Source organism: Neolamprologus multifasciatus, chromosome 7, assembly GCF_963576455.1.
Source record: "Neolamprologus multifasciatus chromosome 7, fNeoMul1.2, whole genome shotgun sequence".
NCBI classification, from domain to species: domain Eukaryota; kingdom Metazoa; phylum Chordata; class Actinopteri; order Cichliformes; family Cichlidae; genus Neolamprologus; species Neolamprologus multifasciatus.
In genome coordinates this window covers 51,607,794-51,630,749 of record NC_140445.1, presented here as the reverse complement: position 1 = coordinate 51,630,749, position 22,956 = coordinate 51,607,794, and the positions used below count along the sequence as shown (strand labels likewise).

The following is a 22,956-nucleotide window of genomic DNA, read 5'->3' as shown; positions in this document are numbered from 1 at the left end:
ACGGTGTTGATGAAAAGCTTGAAGGTCATATATTCCAGATTTAAGTGTTGGGCAGAGAAGGAGAGGTAATTAAATGTCATCACCAAAAATAAAGAGTAGATTTGAATGGTTGTCTGACCTTGTTGCAGGCTAATTGACAGCTAATGGAGCATCACTCATTGTGATGCTGCACTAATCCCGAAAATCTGAATTATAAATGAGAAATGAATCTGGCACGGACAACAAAAGTCAAAAGGAGACAAGGAGAGAAATGAGGGAATAAGTGAGCTTCTGATTATTTTCTTTACATGAAATGATTGAAGCTGATTTTATACAGCTATAAATGCAGCAATATAAACTGCATTTATGTAGTGATTAGTGATTTTCTCTCAAAGTGCTTTTACACCCACATAAACACATTCATCATTTTTTATTTTTGTCCATACGGCTCGCTCCATTACACATACACTCAAACACCGGTGTCATTTTGGTGTTCAGTGTCTTGCCCAAGGACATTTTCTGAGCCGCGGGACACTTCCTGAGCCACAACCACCCCCGCTTTCTTCTCCTTTGGGTTGTCCTTACGCCGACGAGCATCATTTTTCTCTTCACCACTGACCTAACTCACAGCCAGTCAGATTCTGTTCCCCTTTACAGACCAAAACCTGTCACTTCAAAAGAGCTGTGTACCTTTAAACACGCACACACACACACACACACACACACACACACACACACAACTGCAAGGTTCAGACATTAAAATGAAACTTGAGAACTACTTTGACCTCACATAAACCGTGTGGTTATAGAACCAACGCTGTTTAACCTACAAAGTATTATCATGCCAAAACCAAGTCAAAAAAACGCTGATGGGACTTGGACATAAATCATGTTTACTGTCTCATTTTCCCCAACAAAATCCGAGTTACCAGCAGGTAAGACAACCGTCTCTAGATTTTTCCTTTCTGCCAGAACCAGAGGTTATTTTTCTGTTTTCAGTGGCAAAGAAAGTGCAGGGGTGTGTGGGTGTGTGTGTGGTGTGGGGGGGGGGGGGGAGCGAGAGAGAGCTATGAGCAAAGTTACTTCAAATCTCCACATTAGCATTCAAAGTGAAATAAAAGATATGGAGCCAGCTCAAGCCACTTTAGAAGTTTATATGCTTAAGACTCCAGCTTTGAAGAGCTGAAGAAATGAAAGCTATCTAAAACAGGGTTATGATCCACGGAGGAGGGGGAGGGAAGTTGAAAAAGAGAACGTAAGGATAGACGGAGCAAAGAGGAGGGCAGGCAATCAGAGCCGATCAGCTGGGGCGAAGACTTTAAGAACAAATGGACAGATTAGCTAAAGAGCTAGAAAAGAAGGTCAGAGTTTGAATTAGATGGCCAACACAGATAATTCAAATAAATTCTAATGTAAATATACGATTTAAGGATAAAGAACGGAAACGGGCGATATAAGCCTTAAACCCGAGGTGGAACGCCTGATATGCAACACTTTGCTTCTCAGTAACAGAAAGCCCTCCAAAATAGCCTGCTAAGACATAAGCAAGGACTGGATTTGTGTGTGTGTGTGTGTGTGTGTGTGTGTGTGTGTGTGTGTGTGTGTGTGTGTGTGTGTGTGTGTGTGTGTGTGTGTGTGTGTTTGTGTACATGTGTGTAAAATAATCTGTCTAGCAGAGTTGGGGGATGCCTGGTCCCCGACACACTGCTCCCCCCTGTGCTTACAGCTCCTTTCTGCTGTGCCAGCACACTTCCCTACCCCATCCCTTCAATCTGCCTCCAATTCATTCCTCTAACATCCCTTCCAGTTTGCTTTGATCTACACCCCATTACTTTACCCCAACAACCTGCACAGGGGGGGAAAAAAATCCCCATATTTTGTTTTTATATGTGGATTCTGAAGTCGAGACGTAATGGGAGTCTGACAAATTCTGCTGCAACCAAATGAAATGCTCAGCACGGCGGAGTAGTTTGTGACACCAATCAGCACAGGCTCTTAGAGATGCTTTAAAGAATGATGTGGCAAAATTCAAATTACTCCTACAGTTTCAAATAACTGGAAGTATAAGAACAGATTGGGGAGGGGGGGGGGGGGAGGCTTCTAATGAGTGACCATAGAAAGACTTATTAGCGGCCAAGGTGGGGGATGAAGAAAGGTAGGGGAGGGCTAGGAAAGGGTGCTCTCTGCTAAAGGGTGGAGTCATTGAGGGTGTTGAATAGCGCTGTAGGCCGTCCATTAGTTCTATCACCTGACAGCAGGGCCAGCAGTCCCTGCTTTCTGCACAGCATCCCCAAGTCGTCTCATTTCCAGCAAGAGAATAAATCAGATCTTTATGGGCCTGGCCAAGTGCACTGCACCCCAGATGGATTATTAAAGGGACATATAACTCAAAGAGGCCACTGCTCCCTAAGGGGTGCCTGATCACAACGCAACAGGAAGGGACGGGTGGCCTAGCCTCTCCCACCTCCTCGCCACCCACCCAGTCTGCCAGCCAGCCTGCTTCCCTGGCTGAGTGCCATCTTGCTTGCCATTCCATATTGCCCAGTGGCACAAAAAAATGTGAGACCTTGGTTGTTGGTTTGTCTCCCTCGCTTGGCCTGCTGACTCCCTCCTGTAGCCATGTTTCCCCATATTTTCTGCTCTTAACTGTTCTTCTGACTTAAAAAAAAAATCTTTTTTCCAATTTTTGCTGTGTAGTTTTCGCTGGAATTACTTTCATTGCTAAACATTACCAACTGAGGGGGGATAACATGTTAAAGAATAATGCTTCTAACACACTGACAGGAACAAGAAGTCAAATAAGCCTCTCTTGTTTTATGATTTTATTCCATTTTGGTGAAGAAGCATGTGTAGCGAAGAAAAACAAAGATAACGTGGGCACCGAGGTGTGAGTCTTACTTCTTTGGTGGTTCAGACCGTAGACCTGTGATTATTGTAATAACTCCAAATAGAGCTCACTCGGCCGCCCTGTTTTTGCTGAATGGACTGGAGTGGCTGCTATCTAACCTCGGAGAAGCGCCTCTTTTTAGTCACCGCAGATCAAAAACAACAGCTTCCTGCAACCTGGTGCGTTAGTAATTGCAACCACCGGTTAGACGAAAGCGACATGACTTCAAATGCACTTCGCGTCATCAAGGATGTGAGTCAGACGAAGGGGGAAAAAGCACAAATAAGATGAGAACAAGGGAGTTTGGAAGAGTGGATGCAGTTTACAGGGTGGGGAGAAAAGAGGAGCAAGAGGAGATTAGAGCTGGAAGGCGAGGAGACGGAGGGGGAGAAGATTTAACGTGACTTGTGCCCCGCAATCTTTGTGCCAAGATGTCTGAGTCTGCCAAAGCTTATGCTCATTTAGTCCCCCATTGTAGCACCCCAACCCTGCTCATCAGCACCCATGTGCTTTGAGCACTGGTGCATTTTACTGAAATGGCACTCTTATTTGTTTCTTCTGTTTATTTGTGTGCATAAGTGTACATGTGTATTACAGAGAATATCAGAGAGGGTTGGGTCAGCTGTGGATGTGTGTGTATGTGTGTGTGTGTGTGTGTGTGTGTCTTTGCATGCCTGTGTGTTTAAGCCCTGGCCAGGGAGATACAGGCATTAGCAGAGATGAGCTGCTAATAGAGGAGGCAGTAATTGAAGTCTTTAAGAAAGTGAGAGGGGATTAATCCAAGTGAAATGAGCACCACTGTCTGCTCTCGATGCGCAAAGGGTTAGGCAGGGAGAGACAGGACGGGTGCGGATGGAGGGGGGTGAGAAGGAAAGAGAGATTGTGATAGAAGAGAAGTGAGAGAGACAGCAGGAGAGTGTGATGAAGCAGGGAGAAAGAAAACTGTAAATGAGGCCTTTTTGGAAGCTTCAAGGGATTATCCACCCAAAAAAAAATCTTCTGGGCCTTTCTCCAGCCAAATGGCCTCACTAGATAGACTGGAGGAGATTTAGAAGGGTTTGTTTAAGCACGCAAGAGAGGAGAAGACTATACAGAGCAGAATTATCCACCAACCAAGCGTTTGTGACTGTATGCCTGTTTGAGAGGATGGATTACGAGGAAATGAGTTTAAGTACGTGCTCTTTTCAGGTTGAATACGTAAGATCAGCACATGGCCATGTAAACTGAGCACACAATCGTATGGATCATTTTTATTAGAGGTTAATAGGAATGTAAAGTAGATACAAGAAGCATGAAAGAGTCACACATACTTGAACTGATGGCTTCTCTAAACATGTTCTGCATCAGCAGACACGGGAGGATTAGAAAATAACAAAATAAGATGGAGAAAGGGGGGAAACATAAACCTTTGATCTGCTTTTAATGGGCTGCATCACTAAGCTGGAGCTCTGGCCTTAGCTAAGCATCAGGGGCCACTAGAGCAGCAGCAGTGGTTACAGTCACTGAACCAGCTAGCTCTGTCACACAGGCCACTTAAACTTCTACAGTCAGCATGAAACTTTGCCACTACTGTATGAATAGCAAATCCACTTCTAAAAGCCCGGCATTTGGATCCAGTGGCGAGAAATGAGGGCAGCTAAAGAAAGTGAAAGCCGAGCTTAAAGTAAAGACGTTTCCAGAGCCATTACAATTGTAAGAACACTTTTTTGTATAATCCCTCATCTCTCGATTCAGGTTCCGTTGTTTATAAGGGGCTTTTAAGTGGGCTTTCTCGAATGCTTGAAAGAGAGTCTTAAGTAACTCAAAGTTAAACTTTGGAACAAATCCACGCTGTGCTATCTTAGACCACCTTATCAGGTGGGCAGGCTCATCCTGGATGAGAATACAGCTGGTTATGTTTCATCAGTCAGGAGTAAGGTTGTCTTAAAACCCCCCACCATCCCAGAGCAGAGTAAAATAGTGCAGCGGAATTGGTGAGATCAAAGCCTATTTGCAATTTAAAAGTAGAAATGAATCTCTCTAAGTTGCATGATAGCTTTGATCAACTTTGGAGATTTCCATAACTTGATAAAATAAAGGTGTGCAAACTATATTATAATTTATGATTGCAGTTTGTACCAGTATCCTTTTTAATGCAGGTCTGAGTTTATGCACAACTTTATTTGTCACTTCTTTCCTGTTTTTTATTAAAGCATGAGCACCAGTTAGTGAAACAAAGCTTCCATTAAGCTAATCTATCAAACCTTTCCTCAGTTTGATTTCTAAAGTTTTAAATCCCACTGTGTGTCTACGTATTTTTCCTCCATCTGTTTCAGCACAAAGGTCACATCAAGGCTTTGCGACTATTTTTTTAAGACCCATAGTTGATTCATTAAATCCTAACAGTCATGACTTCCCTCCATTCACCTTCCGCCTCTTCTCAGAGCTGCATATATACCCCAGGAGAGATTGATGGTTGAGTGTTGAGTCTAGGCAGCGGCCACAGATTACAGCACACAGGGCGCCTCTGGGGAGGAAGGCGGTTAATTGCCATTGAACCATTAATCATAACAGACCAGCCTTTCATTACTGAAAGGAATTAACATCAGTAGGCAAGAGACTGCAGCCATGGTTGACCAGGACACGGCGAAAGTTTGTTTCACTCAGAGATGATCGCTCAAGATTGGTCCATTTTCCTAGCTTCTTCTGACAAATACACACGTGTGGTCTGCGTGTTTAGTTTTGTCCATGATAAAAACTCATTAATGCACCCTTCTTTAGCTCTTCATGATCAGTAGGCTTCTGCTAGATCCAGACGCAACATGATAACAGACATGCAGGTATAGCTTAGCAACACTCACTCTGCTCTTCTCTTTCTGTTTCAGCTCCAACCGAGTCCCCACTGAGACCGAGTCTTGGTCAGTCTGCATTCCACTTCTTGCTATTGTTTTTTTAAAATAAAATTGATAATGAAAAGTATCGTACAGACGGTGTCTAACAGTGAGCATGTGCTTCATGTGTGTAGTGGAGCTTCATGGAAAACATGCTGTGCTGCGTGACGACTTTGACTCCAACCTACAAGGAGAGCTAGACCCCAGCATCTGGTAGGTTAAAAGGTTATGACTCCTCTTGTAATGTTGGGGTGCAGTCACTGTCACTACTTCTGCACTGCAGTTTGTCTAACAGCTCGGCTTCTCTTCTCTCCTCTCCTCTAGGTCTGAGTGTAGCAACTGTGAGGTTGGAGAGCAATGTGGCGTACTGATGCATGGCAGAGCGGTCACTTTCTGCGAGCCCTTCGGAGAGCGCGAGCTGGTAACTGCCATGTTTGACCACACTGCAGCCGCTGTACATTTTACGGCCAATTGATCACACATCCAAAGCAACCACACAGTCGCCACAACTACACTGGCAGTAAATTAGACCATGCTTGCTCTAACCACAGTTGAGTCTCATGTTTAAATGTGTATATTCCATGAACAGTGTGCACACACTGCTAACGTAGGAGATGCTTGATTGCGGTGAAGGAAGGGAAATTTACCTGACCTGGTTTTTCTCGATGGGACTTAATTTCTGTGGGGATTAATTCAGGAGTAAGCAAGTACCAGATTTTGCCGTTTGTTTAATGTGTAAGTAGGAGCAACTGCATTTGTTAACATTTGTTAAGCATATGTTAACTGATGGTTAGATGAAATCAATTCAAATATGTTTTCTCAGTTTTTACCTCAGACAAAAACAACTAAAAGTGAACACTTCCAAATAAAACAGTCTCGTACATGCCTCGTGAAGCATGCTTAAGATGTGCAGAAACAGAAGTACAAAGTAGTTTTGGTGTATTTCATGATTTCTTTGTTCAAATTAAATTTTTGATGTCAACACGCCACAAACACCCTCTTTAAATCCCTTTCAAATGCTGCTTACTACGACTGCTTGCTTCTAGTTATCTACCAGCAACCTGTTCAGGATGCTGAAGCACCTGTTTGGCATTTATCCTTTTGCGAAAACTTCTCTTGCAAACTGCAGCACAGCAACTGTTATACTCTGAACACACTATTGTACAGCAGAAAACAGCAGATGCGTTGGGACACAACAATCGTTTCCATGCTCTCTTCCTATCTTTATAAACTCGATTTCAGACTGTTTATTCAGTTGTAGGAGATTAAAGCCAGGCTTCAGCATAGAAGTATTTAGTGGCTCGTGATGCTATTTACTTCTCTGATAAGCATTTGCTTTGTTTGTCACTCTTCCAAATGTTTGATGCCGCTGCCTGGCAGCTCTTCTGTCAAGCGCAACAAGCGTGCGCAACCAGAAACACAGAAACATTTACACACAGTGACAAATAAAACAACATCAATAATGGCAGCATACATTCATGCGCACTCAAACAGACATTTAAAAGATAGACAAAGTGGTTTAAGGTCTCAAATGACACCAGCGTGATTACTCTTAAACTGCTAATCCAGCACAAAAGATTAAAGAATTCTATAATATATTTACAAAGCCTAACTTAATGTAACTATTTATCCGCAATATCCTAAATTGCCTTGTGTATCCTCCCCAGACTACTGCACCTCTGAACACCAGCACTGCCTCAGTTCTGCAGTTTGCCCAGGGTGAGTATTAAATCTCCACATTGTAGACAATAACTACATTCAGACAGCTTATGTGTGGGATATTTATTTTAACCTTGGTAGCCCTGTCTTAACCAGTCAGTGCAAGGAGCCCAATGGCATCCTCAGGAAACAAGCATCTTTTCCACTGTTAGATGTCAGGAAGCCAGCCTGTACAAACTGTATTCGACCCCCTCCCCTCTCCCCCGTCACAATAATGAATGATTTACAATATTCTGGAAAGACACCCAGAAGGCCATGGCAGAGTTTTTAGAGGTGCTGTATTTTTCATGTCCATTACATGCATCCGCCAGTTCTCATGGGAACGTGACTAGGAGGAAATAAGAGTACATAATGTAGAGCATTCTGTCTGGCTGCACTCTTGCTTGAAGGTCCTCTGTATGAATTTGTGTTGCGTATAGAACAGTTCAGTAGAGCAGTACTGTGAAGTGGCAGCGGGTTAATGCATGGCTGTATTCAACGGGGATGTAACAGCATGGCGCAACATTTTGGAGGCATGGACAATACACACCGTCGGTAAAGTGGGAGGAGGGGGAGAGGAGAGGAAAGGTAGGGATGCTGTGGGGGTTACCTGTCTCCCTCCATTAGTAGCCTTTGACCCTCCCTAATCCCGCAGCACCCACACGACACCATATTTTAAAGCGGTCCAATCCCTCTCTGACTTTGCAAATGGAAATGTGCAACAATAATGACACACACATACACGCGCACACACACAGATGAACAGTTTCTGGCTGGAGTTAGTACTGTCGTCATTCTGTGACTTCTCCAGTCATTTCTGCCCAGCCCCGTCATTCAGCTTCCTGATGTCACTGAGCCCTGTTAAGCTGCTGATCAGTTCCACCATGACATCATTTAGACATTATTTTCCATTAATGGAGACAATGTGGGAGCAATCACTGGAAAGACAGCCATTGCACATCTCGTAGCCTCACATGCAAAAGCTCATTGGCTGGCTGGAAACAGCTCAGCTGATGAAAAATAATAGCTAAACGGCACATTTTGGAGCTTCACCCTCGACACGAATGTTAACGATCATATACGTGTGTCCTCTGCTGATGTTTTGTTCCTCAGGCTCAGGCTCCTGCCGCTTCAGTTACTCAGACCCCAGCATCACTGTGTCGTACAGCCTCAGTGGCAACACCAACACCTCAGATGACTGGATCACACTGGAGAAGATCAGGTATTTTTCCTCCTTTTCTTCCTTGTTCCTCATCCCATCCCACAGTCCTTCCATCTGTTACAAACACCCGCCCTCTTTTTTTTCTCCCTTGTTCACACCTCCCCCTCTTAATTTGTCATCCCTCTCCTGTTTGCCTCGATGATCCACCTGTTTTTTAATCCCTCTCTCTCCCCACCTCTCTCTGTTTTGTCAGCTTTCAAACATAAGCATAATGTAATAATAGACTTCTTAATACAATATTTAGCAGCACTAAGTGGATGTTTTGCTTTCATGTAAACACTTCAACTCATTCTTAAAGCTGCTTTTTAAAGCTGCTGTGTCTCTCCTTATTTGGTTATTTCAGCTACGTTGAAATGATAGATGATTGTTATTTACTGTGTAAATATTGAACATCATTTCAAAACCATGACTTCCACATTTAGAAAGTCACTTGTTTTTCTATATTTTATTTTCCTCCAGAGCTCCTACCAACAGCAGCACCATCATCCACCTGCTTCCACTTCCACACTCCGCCAGAGCCGATGGAGTTCGTCTCCGCTGGTCTCAGGAGGCCCCCCAAGGCCCTGAAGGCTATGAGTCCTGCTGGGGGATGGACAATGTGCTTCTGGTCAACGCTGCCCACAGGACCCCCCTGATGGAGGAAAACTTGGATCCCCCAGACACCGCCAACTGGCTCTTCTTCCCTGGAGCTACTGTCAAGGTACACCAGTCAATCAATGCATACTCAAGGATTTTGTTTCCCAGTCATTTGCTTAGAAATGTGGTCAAATGCTCAGATAGATTAAGATTATATAAGATTATCTTAGATATATTAAGCAAGAAACTACAGCAACTCCAGTATGAAATGTAATCATGTGGTTGTATAAGTGGCACAGCGTCCTATTTCTCATCTGTATTCTTATTGTCCAGCATGCCTGTCAGTCAGAAGGCAATGCCATGTATTTCCATGGTGGTGAGGAAACTGGACACAGCTTTGCCACCACCAGGGACATTGATCTGCACCGTGAGGAGGGACGGAGCTACTGGGAGGAAGACTTTGAGAGCCCACCGTTAAAGTAAGTCAAAGTAGCGAGTTATTTGATTTATACCTACCTTAACAAGGAGTTTGATCCACTCCAATAAAGCTGAAACAGTAAACTGAACTTGGCTTCCAGACCAGACTGTTCTGTGTCATTAAAGGATTAAAAATGTCCATTCCCTCTTTACTGAGTTATTTGATTTATATTTATCTTAATTTGGCTTTTTTTCCCTCCTGTTGTTTCTTTCAAAGGTAGAGAAACAAAGTGCTTTACATACAGCAACACAATCAAGGAAATGTCAAGTCAAGATGAATGAAGAATTAAAGATTTTTAAAAGCTTTTTTAAAAGATACTGAGAGAGACTTTACTGACAGGGAGTTTCATCCACCGCAATAAAGCTGAAGCAGTAAACTGAACTTGGCTTCGAGACCAGAGTCTTCTCTGTCATTAAAGGATTAAACTACAACAGAGCCAAACCACGAAGGGCTGAAAGAGAGTCAACAGAATCATAAACGGCTATCTTATGCACGATGTGATTGGATCAGAGGGACGGGATATTACCAGATAGATATTACTGTGTCTATGTATACACATAAATGCACTGACACCTGTCACTTGTCATATGTCAAGTGATTAAACATGCAGTGTGTCGCACAAGATCAAGTCAAGCATGGGGGCCGACCAGTGTTGGGTAAGTTACTTTAAAATAGTAACTTAGTTACATTACTAGTTACTTCTATCAAAAGTAACTCAGTTACTTTAAGTTACTCGTTACTTTCAAAGTAACTAGTTACTAGGGAAAGTAACTTTGGTTTTACTCAGAATTCTCTTGTTAATGTGTTGCTTCCATAACTTTGCCAGTCTTCTAGCTGCTTACTTGCCACAAGTGCACTGTGCCACCTACCAATAGAAAGGAAAATATAATGTGCATATTTCCACGAGAGAAATCCCACGCCTGGACCATCATTGACTGCTGCCATGATTCTAGCCTACGTCACAGCGTCATGTGCGCCTTTTACATCCAACACAAAAACTGCAGTCGTGGTGCTTTGATTGTACTCAGAACTCGGAAATTCTGCCTTCTGAATAGGAAGATGTAGGTAACACCAGACTGCAGATGAGCTGCATACAGAGCTGGACTGGGACAAAAAATCGGCCCGGGCATTTTGACTAGAGACCGGCCGCCAGTATAGGAAAAATCATAAAGCCTTTGAATGAAAACAAAAGCTGTTGTGACAGTGATGTTCACTGTTCTGATGGTATATATGTATCAATCTATCAATTGTTTGTTGTAAGATTCAGATAATTATTTTTTAAAAGCTAGACATTTTAAATGAGAATAAGAAAGAAAAGTATTTCTTTGTGCCCCCCTCTCCCTGTTAATGCCCTACCTGGCCCCCCTGGCAAAACTTTGCTAGATCCGCACCTGCACAGTTACCAGCTGTCAGCTACCTAAAAAAGGATCCTGGGGTTATCTGTCTCTCAGAAACAGTTCATAACTTCCCTTCAACTCATTCATGTCACCTAAAAGGTAAACCTGTTTCTCCATCACCTGTTCAGCGCTGATGATTCAGTAAGGACATCTCCTGGTTTCATCTTCATGTTTCCCTCTCACCAGATAACCAAACCGACATCATGACCAGCAGCTTTTTTGCAGCTGTGGCTCCAGCAAACATCAGCTGATACTAGAAATTAATATTAAATAAATTCTAACAACAGCTGATCAAGCTTAAACGTGCGGCTGTTGTTTAGCGCGACATCGGCTGGTTTCCTCTTTCTGGCGCAAAGTGGGCGATAAACAAACAAGAGAGCCGATCCGCTGATCATTGATCAGTTTTCATGATTGAAGTAGAAACAGGAGAGGGAGGGGGGAGAATGAAAGAAGAAGAGGCAGCTGTGCAGCAAAGACACAGAATAACTCCAGCTTTGTGTCTTTTTCATTGTAGCTGAAGTCCGGGACAAACTGTTCCTTTTCACCTCAATAAGAAACGCGTAATATTTTCTCTGAATACCAGACAGGACGGTTGGCAACTCTAATAACTTATGAACAAAATAAAGTTCAACATCATTAACTTCATAGCACCCACCCAGCTGTATAGAAACTCCGTCATGCTAGCTAGTACGCAGTATGGAAAAAGTCAGCACAACGAAAATAAACTCCACCTAAACCTGGTTTATATCTGACCCAGATAGACTGCAGGTCATAACTTCTTACCTGAAGTTCAGTTCACACTTGCACCGGCGGCCGCCTCGGGTCTCTTTTCCTTCTGCGTCCCCTTTCTCTCATCCACCTGCTGCCTCCACCACTTGCTAATGTTACTGAATCTGTGGAAGCTCCGCGATAGCCACCACACGAAGTAACGAGTAACGACCCTATCTAAATCCCAGTAACGACTAACGCGTTCCTGATTTTGGCATAATAACTAGTTACCGTGCTCGTTACCACAATAATAACGTAGTTACTGTAACGCGTTACTTAATAACGCGTTAGTCCCAACACTGGGGCCGACACAGGTGAACGCCGTGCCTCTGACTGCTACAGAGATGGCAGTCCATCTGTTCAGAGTAACACACACATGCGCGCCGGACAGCAGAGAGCACTGTCTGAAGCGCTGCAAGAGGAAGAGAGATGAAAGGAGAGAGATGATAGATGGCGTTACTGCCAGGGAGTGATTAACAAGCTCCATGCACCGTGTCTGTCAGCATGTTTTTCCATTAATGAGAAGGACCGCAAACAGGAGTTTGCTTCTACAACCGCCCCGCACCTTCACACCTCCTTGCAGCATGCCAACATGCTGCACTGCATGCTAGCTCTCACCCATCAGGCGTCAGGCACTGAAACATGTGTGAAGTAGGCAGGGAGATTTTTTTCTTTTCTTTTTTTTATTCATTTTATTTTTTTACGTTGAAGGTACACTCCGCTCTGCCAAGTGTCATTTAACTTAACACTGGCAGTGACAAAAACACAGAAAGTAGGGAGTGACAGAGGGAAAGGAAAGGGGAGAGGAGATAGAAGCCGGCTTCTGTCAGAACTAATGAGAGTCCTCTCTCTACTGTGCAGAAATATGTTTGTGCATGCATGTGTCAGTGCGTCCTGCATGCCTCTACCAAGTGGCTTAAGCCATATTTCTGACACCGTGTGTTTGTTTAGCAGTTGTAACTCTTTCCTGATTTCAGGAAAACTCCAGAGGGAGATGCAGGACTTTTTAAAATTATTCACAAATTTTAGTCACTGCTTATTTTTCCTTAATAACTCTACTGCATAATGGTTAACACAGTTCAAGACGGGGAGGAGACACAAATCCCTGCGAGTCAGCAGAGGGTTGTGTCAGGAGGGGCATCCAGCGCCAAATCAAACATGCAGGTCCATCTAAGCCCTTTGAGAGAAATAGAGCTGCCTTTTTGATGTAAACCTTTTGTGTTTAGATCAGTCTTTTTCTCACAAACCCTTCACTCCTTGTTATTTTTCACTCAGCTGGGACATAGAGGGCGCCGTCTATGGGACCCAGTGTGGAGAGATTGAATCGGGCTCAGCGCTAGTGTTTGACAGAGAGGGCCGGAGGCGAGTGTGCACCCCCTACCTCGACACCACGTCTTACGGAAACCTCCGCTTCTACTTTACCATGGGTATGGAAATCCTCCATCTGTATACTCTCTGTCTAGCTGTAAGTAAAACTGAGTCAGTTTTTATTTATGTTGCACCTTTCAAGATAAATACCGCAAAGTGCTTCACAGGAAGAACATCAAAACAGAAGCTTAAGCATCAAAACAAAAGTTACCCAGAAGCAAGTTTAAAAAGAGGAGTTTGTAGCTGCTTTTTAAAAGAGATCACAGAGTCCACAGAACTCAGCCTCAGAGGAAGACAGCTCCAGAGTCTGTAGTTGCAGTTAATAAACCACGGTGTGCAAGTGTTTTGGCATGTCTATAAGCATAATAGGGCATGTTTGTGTGTAGGTGGTGTGGACTGTGAGCCGGGAGAATCCCATGAACACGACGTGATTCTGTTTGGACGGTCTGAAGGAAGGAGGGAGCGTGTGGTGCTCGACACCCTGCCGTACTCTTCTTACAGGGTGAGATACACCAAAAACTGGGCATGCATAAACTTTGTTAGCCTGAAGCGCTCTGTCCGATTGAGTATTAGATTAACAGCTGTGAGGCATTTTGAAAACCGATTATCATTTTTAAAGTAAATATGTTGTTTACTTGTTTCAGCTTCACATCTACAGGATTTGCTGCCTGCGAGTCGTACAAAAAATGACTATTTTTGTACCAAACTGCTTGACCAAAACAAGCAGTTTGATCATTAGAAGTGGCCTTTTGTGACTTTTTTTAGACCAAGCAGTTAATCGACTGACTAAATAATTAGCAGATGAATCAAACGTAGAAACAGTCACAGTCACTGCCCTAATTTTAGCCTCCCCTGTGCTCTGCTCTCTTCACTGTATCCGCTCTCTTTCTTCTCGCAGACTCCTGCAGTGGTATCTGTGGCCTTGCCGACTGAGCTGCAAACACCCGTCACCCAGTTCTGCTTGGAGCAGCGGTCACATGGCGGTGCCAACCGTCACGTGTGGGCCGTGGACTTCATGCAGCTGCTCCCCGTGCTGCCTGGCACCCACACACATGTTGCTCAGTTCTCCATCAACCTGGGCTGTGGCTCCTACCAGCCTGCCAACAGGTGTGACTCATTGTAAACTAGGCCAGGCGTATTGTGAATGTGAACATCTCCATTATTTTCAGTCAAATACATGACATTTTGCAGCAACAAAGGAGTCTCACACATGCCAGGTCACTCAGTTATTTCCATGATGCATACATAAAACTAAAAGTTCTGTTTATTTAAATCAAACTGCAGCCCTCAGATGTATTTAAATGTGGAGTGAGGGATGGTGGAGTTAACACCACTCACACTTACGTAGTTTTTACCTAATTTAAGTTAAGAGAAGCAATTTAGGTCACTAAGATGTCCTCTGATCCTTTTTATTGTAGTGTCAGTCTGGAATTTTCCACCAACCACGGTCGTTCCTGGTCTCTGCTCCATACTGAGTGTCTGCCAGAGCTCTGTGCAGGACCCCATCTACCTCACAGCACCATATACTCCTCCGACAACTACAGCGGGTATAAATCAGTGTGCATATCTCCATGTGTGCACCCTTGGGGGGGTGGGGGGGGGGGTTCCTGTATTTCTTTCATCTTACTATTGTTTGTCTGCACAGGTGGACCAGAATCTCTATTCCTCTGCCCAATGCCGCCCTGACAGAGACAACCCGGTTTCGCTGGAAGCAGTCTGGCTCGGGAGCCGGCAACATGTGGGCTATAGACAATGGTATGAGCTACACATAAAGGCCAGATTTTCCTTATCACATGTTCCATTGAAGTATATACAGATTGTGCGTATGTGCCAATAGGGCATGATGGAAATATTAATTATGCAAATAATGTAACTCAACAATAAGCAATATAAATCAACATAATCAGAGCTGCTGTGAAAACTGTGCTGATATATGAAGTGCTGATGAAAATTACTCAGGATACCATGCAATATATTTGGTGTCTGCACAAGTGTCATGAATAACCTTTATTTTAATTGTCCTTGTTCAGATGTGATATATCTTAGTGACCACACATTTGTGGTTTATGCTAACACCATTATACATGATGTGATTAGAGTATCTATTCATTTAGTATAGCAGATATTTATATATTTAATTGAATACACACATAAAAAGGTTACTCAAACTGCTACTGCAAACAAGTCCCATTACTTGGCAGCCACCTTGATTATGCCTCTGGGAAGTTACTTGGCTCTTTGGGGGACAGGGGGAGGACAACATGTCATCTCTAGCTTTACATAAATCTCAGATGGATTTCCATCTGAGATTCTTTGATGATTAATTACAATTAATTTGTTTCTCTTCAGTGTATTTCGGTCCAGCTTGCCTTCGTTTTTGCTCTGGAAGAGGACATTGTTCCCGCACCGGCTGCAAGTAAGAATCCACTTTTTATTAAACCAAATAAATCCAGAACGAGCCTGCTCATCCACATGATGCCTTACAGCATCAATAACCATTCAAAATTAATCAGATCGTACATGTTATGTTTATGACTTATTAACGAATTTTCATTATTTCTGTCTTTTGTTCTCATTGTTATCTTGTGTATCGTCTCCTGTCTTTTTCTTTCTTTTCCCAGATGTGATCCGGGTTTCAGCGGTCCAGCTTGTGAGCTTGCTTCCCAGACTTTTCCAGCTTTTCTTTCTGAGGGTTTCTCCAGCCCACGCCTCTCCTCCTACCATACCTTCTCCTCACTTCGTGGGGCTGAGGTCAGCTTTGGCTGCGGTGTGCTTGCCAGCGGAAAGGCTCTGGTTTTCAACAGGGACAGCAGGAGACACTTGGTCACGGCTCCACTAGACAGTTCCCAAGCCAGGTAATTGTAGTACTTATATACAGCAGAGCAGAATGGAAATGTACTGCATATAGAAACATGAGCAGAGAAATCAGGGAGCACAAGTTTTGCCAGATTACTTTGGAAAACTGTGGCTTGTCTTCAGCAGGTGTCTGTACCTGTGATTGATACTGCAAATGTTCCGGGCAGCCATCTATTCTCCCTCCTCCTCTGCCCACCCCTCATTCCCTCATACTCTGTATTCCTGTGCTCCGAGATGGATTGTGATCATGGGGAGGACTGCAGATGAGAGTGGAGATGAAAATATGAGAGAGAATGATAGAGAGCGAACGATGGATTTAGATATGGCATCTGTGTTAGATTGATTATGCCTGTTGCGGCTCTGAGTGTGCCACCTGATGGCCATATTTAATGCCAGTTTCCTGGCTGATTGAGTGAACAGCTGCCTGGAAGAGGAAACTGCACTGCTAATGAAAGCACAGCTCAACCAGCAACAGAGAGCGGGGGGATGACTGGCAGCTCAAGACAGATGATGGAAATTATAATAAATTTTACATTAGTATAGATGAGGATATGTCTGCCAAAACACAAATAAACATAAGATGACAGAAACTCGCTCTGTATTGGGACTATTTACAGTTTACATGAATACATGGGTATAAACTGTAACTCTCATTCACACTCTTGCTGAGTGTTTTTTTTACCTGTCTCATTAAGTTTTCTCTTCATTCATTTAATCATCCCATCCATCATCCACCTCGCTCCCACCTCCTCACTCTACGAGTGTCTATTTATCTGCCTTTTTAACCAACTCTCTCTGCTCTTTGAACACACTCTTTGTGACCTAGGTTTTCTTTTTCTCTAATTTTTCAGTGTGCCCTCTTCTCTCTTTCTGTCATTCCCTTTTTGTACACTTGTTCTGTGCCGTTCACTGTGCTCCTTAACCAGTTGACCCTACTTGTTCTCACTGTCATCTTTGATTCCCTGCAGGTATCTGCAGTTCACTCTTCGGCTGGGCAGTCGGAGCATCCTGAGCTCATGTCCTGCTCCAGACCAGCCAGGGGAGGGCGTCCTGCTGCATTACTCCTCAGACAACGGGATCACCTGGACCTTGCTGCAGCACTATGCATATCAGGGCTTCCATGAGCCAAGGTACTTCCTATATTTAAATCTTTTATTTTCTCATGAGTGTGTGTCTCTTTGTGCGAATGGTTGTAAACCAATAGAGTTTCAGTGACTCCATTAACACATACGTGTGTGCTGTCAATTTTGTGCTGGGACCCATTGAGATAGTTAGTGGCATTTTTGTGTGTAATGAAGAGTGGACAGAGTGGGCTGGGTTTCAGCTGTGTTCAGCTTATGTCACACAGCTCTTCATCTCCACTAGAGAGGTCAACAGAGGACAGTGATTCAGCAACTACGTAATGCCAGTTGCTACGTAATAAGTACTGTAACAGCATACTTCAATCAGGGATTACATTATATGTTCGATTACAGGTGCTTGATTGGATTTAGATCTCGGGAATTTGAAGGCCAAGTCAACACCTCAAAGTCATTGTTGTGCTCTTAAAAACAAACCAAACAAACTGATGCATTTTGAGGACAAAACGTTCACTTGCTCCCTAATATATCCCACCCACTAACATGTGCCATGACGACGAGATAATCAGTGTTTTTCACTTCACCTGTGAGTGGTCATAATGTTATGCCTGATCGGTGTATATGCTTGCATAAGATATCATGATAATGATTGTTGAGAAAGAAAAAATAGCAGCAGCATAACATCTGTATTTATAAATCCAGGTTAGAAATAGAAATCCTGCCCATGCATTTTGTCCAAATGTACAAACAGCAGATGTGATTGTGTGGGCTCAAAATCCAAGTCAGACCTGAGTCACAGTTCAGTCAGCCAGTATGATTAATATCAGCTGACCAGCTTATCCAAATATGTATCACTTTACACTTGCTCGTTTGTGCCTGCGTACTGTTTATGTGAACTAACATCAGCAATGTTCAGTTTAGGGGTTTTTTTCTTGCTAAAGAATGAGCACGTACAGAAGTGTGAACATGACAAACAGTAATATATTATTCAATTCTGTGACAGTAGTTATTAATTATCCTTCAGATCATTAATTCTAAATCATGCCTGAGTTTTTCTTTCTGCTATCTCAGCTTTTAACAAGCTATAGGTAGTCGCGTTGCAAACACGCACGTCTATTAACCGTTTCCCTTCCTTCATCAGGATTGTGTCTGTCGAACTCCCATCCGGCGCTCGCAAATTCGGCGTGCAGTTCCGCTGGTGGCAGCCGTACCACTCGGGCCGTGGCCACGACGTGTGGGCCCTGGATGAAATCAGCATGACTTCTGTGCTGTTCAACACCATAAGTCTTGACTTCAGCAACGTGCTGGACGTTACCCAGAGTCTTGGTTTCTATCTCGGCCATGTCCAGCCGTACTGTCAGCATGACTGGACCCTCAGGTGCATAATGCTCTTTTGCATTAATACATTAGTCTTTGCTTGGTATTTGAAGAGATTAATTTCCACTCGGTTCAAACATGACTGAATACCTTAATTACGCTTCACAATGGTCATTTATAACTCTGGTGGTATAAAAATGATTTACTCTTTAAATTTTGTCAGGATTCTCTTTATTTCTACAAACAGTATTATAGCATTAGAGCATATATATGGTTTGTATAAGGTTTGAAAACTCTTATTTCTTTTCTCCATGTCATACTCTAGTTTCTCTGGTGAGCCCAGTCCTGGCTCCAGTATCCGCTATGTGGAAACTCAATCAATGCAGATCGGAGCCTCCTACAGTCTCCAGTTTTCACTGGTCATGGGGTGTGGCCGCGAGCCCTCCCCTCACATTGACACTCAAGTGCGACTGGAGTTCTCCACCAATCATGGTCTCACCTGGCACCTGGTGAAAGAGGTAAGGAGACTGAAGCACAGTCATTTCCCCATGTATTAACACATGCAGTATCTGTTTGTGACTAAAACTTGAGATAGTCATCCCAGAGAAAGACACGGAAGCATCATTTATTCATGATCATGAATATTGATTTACTCATTACAGTCCTGGTAATAATATGTAAATAATGTCTTTAAATGTGGTACTTTGTCTCAGATGAGAAATTATCACAATTACTTTTAATCATCCCACTATCAGCAAATACACGGCAATACTTGAATCAGCAAGCAGATTATCTTCCCATGATTCAACAAAGATTTTCAGTGATCATAACTGGCTCATAAATATTCATAAAGCACCAAAGTATCTGCCAAGACTTTTATTGCTTTTGGAATTGAATAGAGCATAATGAGCCCTCTATCAGTGAATTTTCTCTAATTCTCCCATGTGCATGAAAATGCAGTCGTTTGGCAAGTGCACAATGTAACTCAGTGAATGTCCTGTACAGTTAATCCTTTGCTTGTGTTCAAGGTCAGAGATACTCTAATCCTCCATTAGCCTTTTATATTTATATATTGTGTGAATGATGAAGCTTTGGGCTGTATCTGCAGCTGTTTTTGAAGAATTTTACTACGAAGCGCAGTCCGCAATGGAAAAAATTCCTTCTCAGTAATTGCTGTTAGTCAGTGCTCCCCCCGTCGGCTGTATGAGTAAAAATGTGTAGTAAGAAGCTGCTCATTTCTTTTGCACAGGCCTGTCTACCTGGCATGCCAAGCTGCTCTGAGTTTACAGCTCCCAGTGTCTACCACCCATCAGAGTTCAAAGACTGGAGACGCATAACCCTTTCTCTGCCTCAGAAGACATGGTAAGGATCACATGTAGAGACATAGAAGAACATTTTTACAAATTGCCCTTTGGGAAAAAAATTCTCTGATGTTAATTTCATGCTTTCTTTGCATTTCATAAGCATGATGTGCCATGAATGCATCCAGAACCATAACATACAGCAGAAAATCAGAATACTGGAAAGCACCCATACTTATTACCCTTAATGCTTTTCCATGTAGACATGGACATGCATCTGCAGCTGTGCATGTCTATAATGTTGTATAAAGACAGAACAAGAAAGCAACACATGAGGATTTGTTAAAACCCTTGTATAGCAATTAATATGACAATTCATTTTACAGCATTGCAAACAGAACACTTCTTCACGCCCTCAACATTAACACAAATGTGTTTTCTCAATTGTTTGTTGTAGCCACCAAAAATTGGCTTATGAGTCATTTTTATCTGGAACGCAGTTAACAAGAAAACAAAAGTTAGTACAGCTGTCCTTCTCCAGCTTAATTGCAGAGCTGTGCAGACATGAAGCGATTCTACAGGCGTGATCAAGCTCTTTGTGTTTACTAATTATAGTGATGTAGCCCAAGCCTCAAAAGCTTGTGTTGTCAAGAGGGGTGTGCGCTTAAATACAGCCAGTTCCTAGCAGATAATTTTACCTGACGTGAGGTGGACAGTGTTGGCACACTTTTTCAGTTTGGTTCACTACTTTTTGTCTGGTAAAAAATGAAATTATCCCAAACAAGTTATCGAATGATATGGGGGAGTTCTCCGTCATTTGCTTCACACCGTACAGTACCAGTGTTAACTCTATAAACTGGTGTTGACTGACTAGTGTAATATGTACTATACAAAGACTGCAATTTCATTGCATTAGGCTTGGAAGACATATTTGATAAAGAACCGCTCGGTTTAATATAAATTCAAGCAAGTCCCATAGTGAATCAGTCACCCAGTGCCAAATAAGAGAAATAAATATATTGTTAAGGCCTTAGCTCACACATATATCAGCTCAAGTAATCACGTAAACCTTCCACACCGAGCACTGTGACCTCCACCTCCATTTCATTCTGCTTCCCAGCTCCTAAATAAAGGTGGTCTAATCTCCTGCAGGGTGTGATGACGGGTCAAAGGGTCATGGCAGTAAATGATAATAAAACAGTCGAGGTCAGGTCAGAAAGATCATGAGGTGGTCTCAGTTGATTTGGATCACTAACACATCAGACGAAGGAACCGCTCTGCTATATAATCCCCAATATAACTGCCTATCTGCGCTAGCTTCTGCTACCACTCATCATTTCTGTACATACAGCATATAGTAAACCCCCACCGAAACATTTGCCAACACACCGCACACATCCACAATTTACCTTCCACATGGAGAGCGTGTAATGTTACTGCCCTCTCTGTGACATTACTGCAGAACACACATAGACACATACACTGGAATGTGCACATTTAAGTTAATCTTGACCTTGCAAAATACATTAAATCTACAGTTAATGTATGTAAATCTACGCCAAGAAGCAAACTGTAATTGACACGCTTTTTCAAACCATTTTATGCATTTTTTTAACAATCAGTGACCTTTCTAATCATTTTGCTCGATCAGCCAGGTGCACAAATACCATATTGCCATTTTTCCCCCTTCCATTTACATGCATTATCTTTGGTATAAACAGTATAAACATTTTACAGCTATGAAACATTCAGGATGCTTTCTGTGTTCAGGTCCAGTGCAACACGGTTCCGCTGGATCCAGAGCTACTACGGAGAGCAGGATGAGTGGGCCCTGGATGACATCTACATTGGCCAGCAGTGTCCTAACATGTGTCATGGGCATGGCTGGTGTGACCATGGCCATTGCAGGTCAGACGTGCAATAAACTGACTACATTTTTCATACCTCTCAGTAGCACCATTCCACTGGTGTTTTGTTAAAATCTGTATTAAAGTTCGAATGAATAAAAACGTTCAAGCACTCACTTCTCTTACAGGTGTGATGATGGATTCTCTGGAACAGACTGCCAGCCCTCCTCCCCACTCTCCTCTAGCGTACTTTCTGACTTTGAGTCCCAGGATGCACTGCTCGCCACATGGCAAGAGGTGATAGGTGGAGAGGTGGTTACGCCTGACACGGGCTGTGGTGTGGTTTCTTCTGGATCATCTTTGTACTTCAGCAAGGTAGAAATACATTAAATGAACTTCTTCTTTTTGCTCTGTTTACTTTTGGGGGGGGGGGTATTGTATTTGTTAGGTGTTGCATCCAGCAAGGTTACATTCAACATATTAAAGTAAAATTAAAACATTTGTAGTAGAACAAACATTGTAAAAAAAACAACCTTCCTAACACTGCAAGAATGTAGCATTTAATTTCTTCATTTTTAGCGCTCATTAGAAAGAAATCTGAGACACATTCTGTTATTGTCTTGTGTATTTAATCTAGATCTAAATCTAGATCCAGATTAAAAGTGTAGTTAATTTGTTTTTATTAAAATAATCACTTCAGAGATATGTGTAAAACTTGGCATACGCTATCCATTTCCTGATTACTTTCTAGTGTTTGCTGCCAAAAATTGCTACCCTTTGAACTCTGATTACCTCTGCTCTGCTCGAAAATATTTTTTTATTTAATTATTCAATAGCTCTGAGAAGTATTGCACATGCTTTTGATTTGATTGGACAGAGGAGATTCACAATTTTCAGGCAGCTGCACATCGCTTGTTTCACATATTGCGGCAGCCAAAAATTAGTGTCCACAGCTGCTTTAGCAAACAACGTCTCCTCATTCCAAGTTTGCTTACGAAGAAAATGGCAACAGATTTCCCATCTTCAACATATAATTATATATTGATTACTGGATCACAACTGGCTCCAGATACCATGTGTGGGATATATCTGATCCATCCATTCGTTTTCTTAACCACTTTTCCCGTTCAGGGCAGGAGGCGTGGCCTATCTCAGCTGTCATGGAAAGGCAGGGGTACACCTTGAGCAGGTTTCCATTCTTTTGAAGGGCTAAAACAGAGAGACACACACTCACTTTCACACTAAGAGCCAATTTAAAGTAATCAGTTCACTTAATAAGCATGTCTCTGGACTGTGGGAGCAAGCTCTAGTAC

At 42.8% G+C, this 22,956-nt stretch overlaps 1 protein-coding gene across 4 annotated transcripts in view; it reads left to right on the top strand.

Moving 5' to 3' along the window:
* Positions 1–22,956, top strand: part of reln (reelin) — a 98,326-nt gene that overhangs the window by 52,952 nt on the left and 22,418 nt on the right. For all 4 annotated transcript variants that reach the window (XM_085167711.1, XM_085167709.1, XM_085167710.1 and 1 more), the window contains exons 5-24: positions 5,731–5,763; positions 5,871–5,949; positions 6,061–6,157; positions 7,404–7,455; positions 8,548–8,656; positions 9,116–9,356; positions 9,566–9,711; positions 13,151–13,302; positions 13,630–13,745; positions 14,142–14,350; positions 14,662–14,790; positions 14,889–14,998; positions 15,593–15,659; positions 15,865–16,098; positions 17,068–17,229; positions 18,320–18,556; positions 18,821–19,013; positions 19,745–19,857; positions 21,567–21,704; positions 21,832–22,018. In XM_085167711.1, the coding sequence (XP_085023837.1) occupies positions 5,731–5,763; positions 5,871–5,949; positions 6,061–6,157; positions 7,404–7,455; positions 8,548–8,656; positions 9,116–9,356; positions 9,566–9,711; positions 13,151–13,302; positions 13,630–13,745; positions 14,142–14,350; positions 14,662–14,790; positions 14,889–14,998; positions 15,593–15,659; positions 15,865–16,098; positions 17,068–17,229; positions 18,320–18,556; positions 18,821–19,013; positions 19,745–19,857; positions 21,567–21,704; positions 21,832–22,018 (2,804 nt within the window). The remainder of the gene's footprint in view (positions 1–5,730; positions 5,764–5,870; positions 5,950–6,060; positions 6,158–7,403; positions 7,456–8,547; positions 8,657–9,115; positions 9,357–9,565; positions 9,712–13,150; positions 13,303–13,629; positions 13,746–14,141; positions 14,351–14,661; positions 14,791–14,888; positions 14,999–15,592; positions 15,660–15,864; positions 16,099–17,067; positions 17,230–18,319; positions 18,557–18,820; positions 19,014–19,744; positions 19,858–21,566; positions 21,705–21,831; positions 22,019–22,956) is intronic.